Source organism: Canis lupus, chromosome 13, assembly GCF_003254725.2.
Source record: "Canis lupus dingo isolate Sandy chromosome 13, ASM325472v2, whole genome shotgun sequence".
NCBI lineage: Eukaryota > Metazoa > Chordata > Mammalia > Carnivora > Canidae > Canis > Canis lupus.
The window spans coordinates 29,636,219-29,648,939 of NC_064255.1; the positions used below are offsets into that span (position 1 = coordinate 29,636,219).

The 12,721-nt window shown below is 49.8% G+C and overlaps 1 protein-coding gene across 3 annotated transcripts in view; it reads left to right on the forward strand.

Moving 5' to 3' along the window:
* Nucleotides 1–12,721, forward strand: part of TG (thyroglobulin) — a 249,203-nt gene that overhangs the window by 42,935 nt on the left and 193,547 nt on the right. The window contains exons 20-22 of one of the 3 annotated variants that reach the window (XM_025450469.3): nt 39–263; nt 7,614–7,763; nt 12,350–12,520. In XM_025450469.3, the coding sequence (XP_025306254.3) occupies nt 39–263; nt 7,614–7,763; nt 12,350–12,520 (546 nt within the window). The remainder of the gene's footprint in view (nt 1–38; nt 264–7,613; nt 7,764–12,349; nt 12,521–12,721) is intronic. The other 2 variants (XM_049092761.1, XM_049092762.1) reach the window with 2 other exon arrangements.

Consider the following 12,721-nt stretch of genomic DNA (forward strand, 5'->3'; position numbering starts at 1 on the left):
AGAATAGTGCTGACACTCCTGCCTCTTGTGTCTTACAGAGGAGGCCTTAGTTGGCAAGGATCTCATTGGGCGCTTCACGGATCTGATCCAGAGTGGAGGGTTCCAGCTTCACCTGGATTCTAAGACTTTCCCAGCAGACACCTCCATCTACTTCCTTCAGGGGGACCGCTTCGGCACCTCTCCCAGGACATGGTTTGGGTGCTTGGAAGGATTCCACCAAGTCTTGGCTCCTAGCAATGCCCCTCAGGACCCATGGGGGTGTGGTAGGTCCTTCCCCTCCCCTGGGACTGAGGCTGTGGAAAAGGCTCCAAGAGCACTGGAGGCAGGTCACTCCGCACATACAGGGTAACGAATCATTCATTTTGCCGTTCCGCCAGAGTCATTCAGTGATCCACTGTGCAGGGGCACATGGTCCTCACCCCCTCTGGTAGCAGCTGAAACCAGAGCACAGGTGACACGATACAGCGATCCTTCTTCTCACTTCTTGGGGGCTGGGCTGTACTGTCTTTGTGGAGAAGGCTGATGTGCATCTTGCATGCTCACCAACATTTCTTAGTCTGGTTATGGCAATGTGTTAGCTCCACGTCCAAACAGCCATCGATGAGCCCAGGGCATGCTTGGGGGAAGGGATTCCTGGCAAAGGTTTACCAGGGCTGTCCTTCCTTACCCTTACCCTCTGTGGCTTTGGAAGCAGTTTTTTCAAGAATGCACCTGCAAATTTCTAGAATGGAAGCAGCGTGAATTCCCCGTGGCCACCATCACAAGTCACCCCAGACTCCATGCCCTAACACAACATTTATCATCCTCCAGCTCTGTAGGTTTGCCTTCTTAATCGGGTCTCACTGGGCTAAAACTGAGGTGTCAGCAGGGCTGCATTCCCACTGGAGAGAATCTGTTTCCTTGAATTTTCCAGTGTCTAGATGTTGCCCACCTGTCTTGGCTTGTGGCCTTCCTTCAGCCTTGAAGCAGTGGTGCTATAGCTCTTTGGACACCCTTCCACAGTCACAGCTCCCTTGGATTCTGTCTTTCTCTTCTAGGGACCTTTGTGCTCACACATAGCTGGGAAATCCAGAACACTCTCCCTATCTTTGGGTTAGCTGCCTAGCAACCTGAGTTCCATCTGTAGACTCAGTTTCCCTTTTGCCATATAACCTATTGTGTGTGTGGCTCCTATGGATCAGGATGTGGTTATCTTTGCTGCCTCCTACTTCCAAGGCCTCACGACAAGAAGGCTTCCTCCCCTGAGGCATGAGACAGAGGGGCATTGTTGCTGAGCTACAGGAAGGGAAGATGTTTCTGGGTAATTTATTTTTCCATTATTTATGTTGGTTGCCACACAAGAACTACATGGCCTTTCCTTTCGTGAGATCCAGGCCAAGTTCTAAACTCCACGTTGGATTTAAGATGTAGCTAAATCTTAAAACAGAGACCCAGAAACGCACCCACTGCACACACCGCCCACTAATATTTATAGATTTTGTGGTTTGCAATGTACTTTCACGAATATTTACCCCTCATGTTGGCCCCTGTTGATCCATTGTTCTGCCATTTGACAGATGATCAGGTTGAGGCTCCAGATGAAATGAAATAATGCGTCTATGTCTAGAGCCAGGCTGACTCAAAGGAGGGACTCGGGTTCACAAAACCACTCATCTGTGGGCATGTAACCTGAGGTCTTCTGGGATCAGAGCTCATGCTCCTTCTACCTCACAGAGCTGCCCCAATAAAAAGGATAAGAGGTAGGAACAGGAGTGGAAGGTATCTCCTGCCAGGGTAGGTGAAACAGGGTCACAGTGATGGAGGTGTTCAGAACACCCACCATTGTGTTCTTAGACTTACCATGAAGTGCCCTAGGCTCTAGGCTCTATTCCCGTGTGTGTGTGTGTGTGTGTGTGTGTGTGTGTGTGTGTGTGTGTCGGGGGGGTATGTTGGAGGCTGTATTTGCAAAAGCAAGGGCAAGAATCTGCTTTTATGGTCACCCCAGGGAATCCTGGGAAGGGGATCTGGAAACCCTACTTGGGTGCCCCCCCCCGGAGTGTGGAGCCCAGAAAGGGAGGGGCAAGAGCTGGAGACACGTGCTAGTCAGGGGCCAAGGTCAGAAACCCTATACTGGTTCTGCTGAACCATGGCCCATCTCCTTCATATAAAATAGAGTGCTGGTCCTTCGCGGGAACTCTATTGATTATCAGGCTATTATTTCATGTCTAACAAGATGAGTAGCCCAGCTCCACTGGGAAGCTAAGCCAGGGGCACAGCAGTCTCATCTGAAGGATGTTAAGTGGTGGGGGCACTGGGTGTCAGAACCCGGGATGGCAGGGCTTCAGAGAGAGTGGGGACCACAGGGTGGCCTGGAAATGGGATGGAGTAAAAGGCTTTGTCTGGGCTATGCTGGCTACAGGACAGGAGTTGGCAACCTTGTTCCATCAAGGGCCAGAAATGCAAGTATTTTAGGCTTTGTAGACCATATGGTTTTTGACCCATGACTTAGCTCAGCCATTGTAGGGAGAAAAGCATGGGTGTGTTCTAATAAAGATTTATTTGCCAAGCAGAAGGTGAGTTGCATTTGGGTCACGCACCAAAATTGGCCAATCCTAGCTCTAGATAAAGCTTCATTCTGTTTTGCAGCTGCTGTGGCTTTTGATTGACTCAAAAGAATCATTGATCATGCCATTCACCCCCACCTCCTTACTCCAGATAGTTAGAAAGGTCTGAAATGGAATTCACAAAGGCAGCACCAATTTTTTATTTTCTCCAGAATCAATGATAATTTCTGTTTGTTATTTTCTATTTTTTAAAGATTTTATTTATTAATGAGAGACAGAGCGAGGCAGAGACATAGGCAGAGGAAGAAGCAGGCTCCCTATGGGGAGCCCGATATGGGACTCGATCCCAGGACTCTGAGATCTCGCCCTGAGCCGAAGGCAGATGCTCAACCACTGAGCCATCCAGGGTCCCTGTTATTGTTGCGAATATGGGCCTTCCTAGCATTTCTCTGACGCAGTGGGTCAGATATTATTAATCCTGTAGTGTGGGTGAGGTAGCCAGGGATACGCAGCTTAAGAATAGTAGGAAACTGCTCTTTGAAGCCAGGTGGGTTCAAGTCCTAGCTCTAATACCTTCTCGATGTGGGTCCTTCGGACATTGCTTATCCTTACTAGGCATCAGGATGATAATACCTATTCCGTGGGGGTTGTGGTTTGCATAGCGTCATATAATCGATACAAGTACATCCCTTCGCACATGGCCAACTCTAAACAAATGGCCGTGTTAATTGGCCATACTGGGATCCAAACTCAGCTCTCCCGATTCCAGATTCCTTATCTGTCCTCTGCATCACACACCTCTCCCCTCGTGAAATCATGCCCTTGGATGCTTGTATCTATTCTTATCGGCTCTTTTTCCCTCTGAGGCACATCTGGAACGCAGCTGTGAGGCTACAAGCAGAGCATTGTCCTGTGGAGCTGAAGCAAGGTTTCTGGTGTCATGTCAGGAGGGCTAATCTGTACGATCCCCCTGGAGGGCAGTGACTCAGGGGGTGAGGGGGACTCTCCACCTCCCGTGACTCATGTAGGCCTGGCAGCTTTTATCCAGGGAACAGATGCTGCAGGGAGGTAGGGGCTCTGCTGGCAGCTTTGTTGAGGTCAAAAAGGATTATTTCAGGATTACCTGCTGGCAGCCTTCATACCAGTTTGGTCCATTAAAGAGAATCTCAGAAATTGTCTGGATTTTCCATTTTCTGTTCCAGACAGCATTTACTTTCACTCATTCACTCCAACTTCTTATAATTGAGCTAGTTCTCCATGGTTTTTCCCCCCCCCAAAGTAATACGTTAGGTCTCGTTTCCTCCCCCACCCCTTCCTTCCTTCTTCCCATCTATGCGTGTGTTTATCCATCCAAGCTTTCAAAGCATAATTGTGTGTTAAACACCAGGTGACATACTCAGGGAAACAAAGGTCATAGGCCTGCTTTCAAAGAACTCCCAGTCTGGTTGGGGAGAGGTAAGCGAAAAGCCAGCTAAGTCTCAGGGAGAAAGCCTTTTCCTTCACAGTCAGGGTGGTCAGGGGAAGCTTGCTGGGGCGGCAGGGGCAGCACGAAGTCTTGAAAGGGGAGCTGGAATTGCTGCTCAGGTTAGAGCAGACAAGGAGTGGGGTGTGCGTGCATGTGTGTGTGTGACAAGGAGGGGGGTGTGCGTGCATGTGTGTGTGTGTGTGTGCACGCGTGCATCTGTGCTGGGTGCTGCAATGTGCTGGGAGCAGCAAGGCTGGAGGGCATTTCGGAGATGGAGATTCATGCAGGGGTTTATATGGCTGGAGAGTGGGGTGTGTGGAGATATGGCAGGAGGTGTGCCCAGAGAGATAGGCAGGAGCCAGGGTGGGAGAGGCCTGGGGCTAGCCAAGGGAGGGCCCTGCTAGGGGTCCCCAGGGGAGGATTTCGGGGTGGAGGGTGACAGGGCCAGGCAAGAGGTTGAGCAAAGCAGGCCAAGGATACTGGTTATACTTGCTCACAGATGTTTTCCATCAGCCGAGACGTGCCTGTCATTGTTAGGGGCCCGTGCGGACGGGTTGGTAGGAAGGGGGTAGCATGATCTGGAGGCTTTGGGAGGCTCTCGAACCCAAATCGGCCAAATTGTCTCATTTTATGAAGGAAGGACCTGAGACCAAAGGGACTTCTGACAATTTCGTGGAGGGAGTTAATTGAAGGATAAGTGCCAACCTGGGGCTGTGGACAGAAGGGTTTTGGAAAGCCCACAGGGCAGGAGTGCGGAGGGAGAGTCCACACCTGCCGAGGGAGGGGTGAGGACAGGGAGAGTCCACACCTGCCGGGGGAGGGGTGAGGACAGGGAGAGTCCACACCTGCCAGGGGAGGGGTGAGGACAGGGAGAGTCCACACCTGCCGGGGGAGGGGTGAGGACAGGGAGAGTCCACACCTGCTGGGGGAGGGGTGAGGACAGGGAGAGTCCACACCTGCCAGGGCAGGGGTGAGGATTGGAGCCTCGGCCTCATTCTGTCTACACAGCTTCCCGCAGGTGGAAAGGCTTTGAAGCAGGACACAGTTTCCTTGCGCAGAATCATGAGGCCTAGGAGTTCTGTGCTCACAACCAAGTTAGTCCCTGCTCGCTTCGTCGGGTTGTCGGGTTTGGAGGCAGGACCCCTCGAGCTGTCAGAGAAGGCTTTGTTTTCCTTCAGCAATGAATTTGGAGACGGCTCGAAACTACAGTCACCGTCCTGGCGTTGAAATACTCGAGATGACCGGCGAGCTGACTCATAGGAGTAATGAAACCCCACTCTTGGCGGGGTGGGGGGTGGGGTATCGGTCGCTTAGAGCAGGCCGGAAAACACATCATTCAGTTTCCAAGATGTGTCTTGAGTTTCTGATTTACTCACAAGTGCCAAGTACGTGTACGTACCGGAGGCAGCGGTGGTGAAGTCAACCCTGGTCCACGTCCCACACGCCTGTGCTTGCTTCTTGGTCGAGGGAAGCTGGTGGGACTGGTGGATGGAGGGAAGGCTTTGGTTTGCAGAGAATCGGGCTCAATCCCACCTCTTTGACCTTACCACATGGTCCACCTTGACCTCGAGCTTCAGTAATCTCCAGTCTAGAAAGAAGATGGTGCCTTTCTCATAGGACCTGGAGATAACACATCGGAACAGTCTGGCACCATGCTTGGCATAGCCTCTGATTTTACTTCCCCACTGCCCTGTGCAGAAAAGCCTACGAGGGAGTCACGCAGGAATGTCCCAAGGCTCAGCTTCCTCATCTGCAAAGCAAGGATTAAATGCCAACTTCCGGAAACGTCCATGAAGCACCCAGCAGAGTGCCAGGCACAGAGAAAGTATCCTGAGGGTGGCCAAGCTTTCAGCTCAGCTACACTGGCCAGCAGGTCACTTCTGGAAGTCATTTGGCAATCTCATGGGAATACAACCCAGAACTACCCTTTCCCCAACCCTTGCTCTGAGCTATTAGAATCAATGTGGCCAAGTTCACATACTTATTTTTTTAAAGATTTTATTTATTTATTCACAAAAGACAGACAGACAGAGACATAGGCAGAGGGAGGATCCCGATATGGGACTCGATCACAGGATCCCAAGATCATGACCTGAGCCAAAGGCAGACTCACTGAGCCACCCAGCAGCCCCTAAGTTCATGTACTAATCTCAGAGCAGAACTCCTGGGCTCTAACTTCGAACTCTTGTGAGATAGGCATGTCCCCAGTTGGAGTTTCTGGTTTCTCAGCCCAGGTCATATTAGAGGAAGCAGGTTAGGAAAGACTGGGAGTAAAAGGAACAGAGAGCTCTGAGGATCTGCAGGTTAACAGGAGAGTGTAAGGAGGCGAGGGATGAGGCCAATGAGGCATCTTGGGAGCAAGATGCATGGAGGCTTCTCTCTCAGGGTCACACTTGGCATTTCTGAATAAATCAGAGGCCCAACAACTCAACAGTGAGGGCCTCCATAAATCCCACATGCTGGGTGTCCCACCTCACTGTGGTCCCGGATCTGAGCAACACAGGGGGAGGCTACCTGAGTCAAATGTGATGGTGCTGAATTGCTGAAATTGCCCTGTTCGGACAGAATGGGTACTGAGGCTGGCTCCAAGGAAGGACCCCCTCAAGTATAAAAATAATGTTGGGTGGGAGGATGGGTTCAATAGGTGATGGGGATTACAGAGTGCATGTGTCCTCATGAGCCCGGGGAGTGGGGGTGGAGGGATGCATGGATTTTCCCAGTCACGATACCATCCACCTGAAGCTAATATAACACGATATTGACCAACTGGAATTAAAACCAAAACTTGAAAAAATAGTGACCATTTGTTGAGCATGTGCAAGAGTCTGGCATTCTGACCTGTGCCTTCTGCACATTATCAGTGCATTCCAATGAGATAGTTTATTCATACCTTTTCACGGAGGAGAAAATGGAGCCTCCAAGAAGTCCAAAGTCCTGTGGGTAGGCCGGGAAGAGGGACTTGAGCCAATCTGTCTGACCCCAAAATTTGCCTGCCCAGCTGTGCTTCGCCATGCCTTCACTAAGGGCAGCATTCCCATGGTAACCGAGCCACAGACCCTCATCTTTCGAGTTGTCCTCCAACCTCATCTCATGTCATTCTTCCCTTTGTCTGCTAAGCTTTGTCTGGCTTTGTAGCTGGCTTTGTCTGGCTTTCCATTCCTCGAATGATTATTCCTTGTATAATCCAAACTCATTCCTACCTCAAGACCTTTGTCCTCACTCTGCCCTCTGCTTGGAATTCTTGCCTACCTCTTGCCTGGGGTGTTCCCCATCATTTGATGTCAAGCATCACCTTTCAGAGGGCTTCCTCACTCCATGTATTCCTCTCCTGCCTCACTTTACCCATACCTGAGGTTATCGTCTGACACCCTGTCATCCTACTAACCTGTCACCTCCTGGGGAGCAGGAACCTTGCCTGCCATTCTCACAGCTTGGCCTCGATTGTTGGAGCCTGACACGTAGCAGATTCTCCATGAGCACCGTTTACGTGAATGAGCCCTTGTGCTCTGTTGGGGTTTCGCGTACCCTGTGTGTTCTGAGGCTTCCCTACAACTACAAAGCAAGAGGCTTCCCTTTAACATCATTTCTGTGTTTCTCTCTTCTAGTTAAGTGTCCCGAAGGAAGCTATTTTCAGAAGGAGATTTGCATTCCCTGTCCTGTTGGATTCTACCAAGAACAGGCAGGGAGCATGGACTGTGTCCCATGTCCCGTGGGCAGAACGACCATTTCCCCTGGAGCTTTCAGCCACACGCACTGTAAGTTCTGCAGGGTCCTGGTGTGAGAAACCCTACAATGCAATGAGGACATAGCAGAGTGGCTCAACCTTGCCACTATTGAAGCTTGGGGACAGAGCATTCATCTTGGGGACTGCCTCGTGCATGGCAGGATGTTTATTTAGCGACATCACTGACCCTTACCTATTAGAGGCCAGGAGCACACCCTCCCTGCAACTTGTCACAATCAAACATGTCTCCAGACATTGCTGAATGTCTCTTGAATGGGACACACAATTGCCTACCGTGGAGAACCATTGAGTACAGAGCGTCATAGTCAAAGGGGCACTGCCTCTCAATGCCTATACTCGGCCAGCATCTCGGCAAGATGTTTTATCTGTCTGACCCCAGACACATAAATGTTATTGCATTAAATTCTATCAAATTCCCTTCTGGGTAAATATTATTAGCCACATGTTTACAGATTAGAAGGGCTATGGCTCAGAGAAGTCATTTAACCAAAGTCACTTAACTAGGAGGTGACGTCACTGGCCTTTGTTTGATCTTGGCATTGTCTGATTCTGAAACTCCTGATTTTTGTAAGTCAACCTTATCAGATTGAGAGATGGAAGATATTTTCCACCCACAGTCATTACAAGTATGTAGCTCATATTCCCTTTTAGGCCCTGTAAATTTGTCAGGACCGTGTGTATGTGTGGCTTTCCCATATGTCATGTGATTTCACTTGGCCTACTTACCTAATAGTCACCTGGGTATTGTTGGGTTTTTCCTAGTTAGGACCCACAGCGTGCCTTATTGTGTGCATCTTTCTTTCTTTCTTCCTTCCTTCCTTTTTTTTTTTTAAGATTTTATCTTTTTATTCATGAGAGACACACACAGAGAGGCAGAGACACAGACAGAAGGAGAAGCAGGCTCCCTGTGGGGGAGCCCGATGTGGGACTCGGTCTCAGGACCCTGAGATTATGACCTGAGCTCAAGGCAGATGCTCAACCATTGAGCCTCCAGGTGCCCCTGTGTGCACCTTTCCATGTTAGTCTTAAATTGTGTTAACGTGAAGCAAGCCATTAATGCTTCAAATCTGAATAGATTTTAGAATGTTGAAATAATTAATCAAAAGAGATTAAGCCACCTTCCCTGGTAAGTTTCCTTAGGAGTGCAGTGGGACTTCTAAGAAAACCAAAGGGATTTTTATAGGTCACGAGTCTGATATTCCTCTTGGAGATTACACTCTTCTCCAGGAAGGTTGAGTGTCCCTGACATCTGGACATCACCCTCAGCTTGCACACATTGATTTAGTCACACGTATGAGATGACTCGAAGTGTTATCACATTGCTGGAGGAATGCTTTTTGTTAAGGTTTTATTTATTGATTTGAGAGAGATAGAGAACATGAGCAGGGCAGAAGCAGAGGGAGAGGGAGAAGCCGACTTCCCAAGGAGCAGGGAGCCCGACTTGGAGCTTAACCCCAGGACTCTGAGATCATGACCTGTGCCAAAGGCAGACACTCAACTGACTGAGCCACCCAAGTGCCCCCAGAGGAAAGCTTTCTTGAAAAGTGAGCAGTGCAATGTGCTGATCCATGTTTATGGGGTGGCAGTGGGGTTGCTACAGAAATAACAAGGGCCAGAGGAGAAGCCTGAGGCTTGGCCCCAGTCATACCCAGGCTGTTCCTCAGTCATTCCCATTGGCACTGTGACTGAGGCTGTACCTCGTGTCTTCTCTGAATGTCAGCTTCCTTATCTATTAGATGGAGCCATGATACCTTGCTCAGAGGATGGTTATGAAGCATGTCTTAATCACTTCGGGATGCTCCATACAAATGACCCTAGACTGGGTGGCTTCAGCAACAGATGTTTATTTCTCATGGTTCTAGAGGCAGGAAGTCCACCATCAGGGCACTGGTCTGGTCAGATGCTTACTGAGGGTCCTCTTCCTGGCTGTGTCCTCATGCATCCTTTCCTTGGTGTGTGCGTACAGAGTGGGGGATCTCCAGAGTCTTCCTCCTTTCCTAAGGGCACTGATGGCATCACGGGACCCCACTCTTATGACCTCTTCTAGACCTAATCGCCAAGGTCCTCCCTCCAAATACCACCACAGGGAAGGTTAAAGCTTCAACATAGGAATTTGAGGGAATGCAAACATTTGGTCCACAACTAAGTGGAATCCATTAAGATATTTTAAGAGAAGCCACAAGTATCATGCCCATCCCGCTTGGAGGATGAGCTTTGATTGCCTCTCTGTGCAGAAGTGGAGGGCTGTCATAGCCTTACCACTCTCCCGGGTATCTTCCTTGAGTCACAGAATAGATTCCAGTGGATAAGTCTCCAGGGTCAGGGGTACAGTTTACACTCTGAGTATATGTTTGTATCTAAGAATATCTCCATGACTCATTAGCATCACCATTCAGCCTGTCATCTTGCCTGATTTACGTTCTTAGATGGAATCGTATGGAAGAGAAGACCCCTCCTGCCTTCTGCCAAGGAAGGTCTGCCAAGTTTTAAGTGATGTCAAGTGATTACAAGATTTTCTTTTTGTTGTTAGGCTAGCTTCTAGAATCTCAGTTCCTCTGCGTAGCTGACATCCGTATTACTGTTCTCACCCACAAATACTTTCCTCCTCTTGCAAGTCTACTGGATGATTTTGGAGCTTCTGTTGATAACCGAGTAGCTATTTATTTGTTGGCTTGTTTGTTTCTTGATGCTTTAATTCATACATAGCATGTGTGGCATGCGGAACGTTCTATTTAAAAAGAAGCCTTTGTAATCTCTCCACCAAAAAGTTGTGATTAATCCACGGTTAGTCATCTGACTAATAGTCTTAGAACATAGAAAACTAGATCTTCTCAAGGCCTGGGCTGCCTTGAAAGAACATTTTTTCACCTACTTCCCGGGCCTGGAGAACCAGGCCCAGGTATTCTCTTTTAAGATCATTACCAAAAATGTATTAACCACTTTTTTTTTAATGCTAAGTTTTTATTGGTTGTATGAAACAAGTAGAGATACGTTCCCTGTCCTCAGAGAGTGTAGAGTCTGATAGGAAACGAAGTGTGTAAGTATACAGATAGGATGTGTGTAATTACTAATACAATGGATGTGATTGTTATATGCTGTTGTAGCAGCCAGCACCAGGTCTTGGGAGACATGTGGGGACTAACCGTGGGGCAGGTGGAGGTGAGACTTCTGGGCAGAAGAAATAATTTAAGCCCCCAAATAGAGGGATTTATCCATGGATTCAGCTGGTATTTATTGAGTGTTTTTTTGTGTCTGGGGGGGTGTTTCTGGACCCAATTCCAGTGTGTGTGTGTGTGTATGTGTAGGAGGGGTCTCCCCACACCAACCACAAGCAGTTTAGACACTATCTTCTCAGAGACAGTACCAGATCCCACAGGTTGAGGCCTCAGCCCTATAAGACTGATCTCACCACCCCCATCCTGTCCCCAGTTGAAAGCCCAGGCTACTACCCCTGCTTCTCGTGGACAAGCTACGTGCTGGAAGCTCCACCAGACCCCTTCAGCTCAGGCGCCGACCCTAAGTCTGCATCGTTACGTGTACTTCCCACCAACTGGGTATATACATCAGAGGCTCCCACTACCTCCTCCTTGGGTGTGATTAATTTGCTAGAGTGGCTCACAGCAACTCACAAAATGTCTTATTCCCTAGATTGTAGTTTATTCTATGGGATATAACCCAGGAACAGACAGGTAAGGGATGCATAGGGTGTCTTACAGGGAAAGGCGTGGAACTTCCATGCCTCTTGAGGGGGTCTGCTCTCCCCATATCTCCATGTGTTCACTGACCTGGAAGCTCTCAGAACCCCAGCCTTTTGGGGTTTTATGGGCGTTTCATTATATAGGCAAGCCTGACCAAATCACTGGCCACTGGTGAGTGGAGGTCAGGGAGAGATGCTGAGAATTTCAGGACTCTGATCACATGGTTGGTTGTCCTGGCAACCAGCCTGCATCCTTAAGAGCAGTCCAAAAGTGACCTCTGGAACATGACAAAAGATACCTTTATGGCTTTTGCCACTTAGGAAACGCCAGGCGTGCTAAGGGGCTGGGTGCCAGAAAGGAAAGGAAGCCCAGATATACATTTCTTATTATAAATCACAGCATCTCATGGGGTGGGGGGTGGCCTGTACTATGTGTCAGACACTGAGCAAGACACTGAGATCCAGGAGGGAGCAAAACCAGATCGGGTCCCTGCCGGCTCGGAGCTTCTAGGGAGGGGGAGGCGGGCAGTTGTCAACCTTTCACTCACACAGACAAATGGAAATAAAAACCACCATGCTCCGGCAATGAGGAGAGAGGTGTGGAGGGAGGGAGGGGGTGACAGTTGGATGTCAGGGGCTTGGGGCCTCCCTGAGGATGTGACGATTGAGCTGAGGGCTGATGGGCGGTGAAGGGTTAACTCATTGAAGACAGAGCAGAAGGAGGACCTGGGGGTGGAACCATGTGAGCAGAGCCTGTGATTGAGACCCGGTGTCCCATCCGAGAAGGAGCCCCCCGGGCCCTGCATGCCGTGTGGAGCGTGGGAACACGGTGTGTGCGTGGAGTTAGCCGGGCGGAGCCAGGTCCCGTCGGTGATGCCCCGTCTGCATCTTGGTTCCAGGTGTCACCGACTGTCAGAGGAGTGAGGTGGGCCTGCGGTGTGACCAGGACGGCCAGTACCGAGCCAGCCAGAGGGACGGGGCCGGCGGGAAGGCCTTCTGTGTGGACGGCGAGGGGCGGCGGCTGCCCTGGTCGGAAACGGAGGCTCCGCTCACCGACTCCCAGTGTCAGAGTACGTGCTGGGGGTGCAATCAGCCACGGCCCTGGGGAGAGGGCACGTGCTCTCCAGGGCTCCCTGGAAAGGGCAGAGACGTGTGGGCTGCATTCGTCCCCGGCTTTTTATTTTGGCGATATTTAAGCTACATAGGATAAGGATATTCGAAAGAATAGTGGGAGGAACAAGTCACCTGCCACTTAGATCCAAAAATTGTTA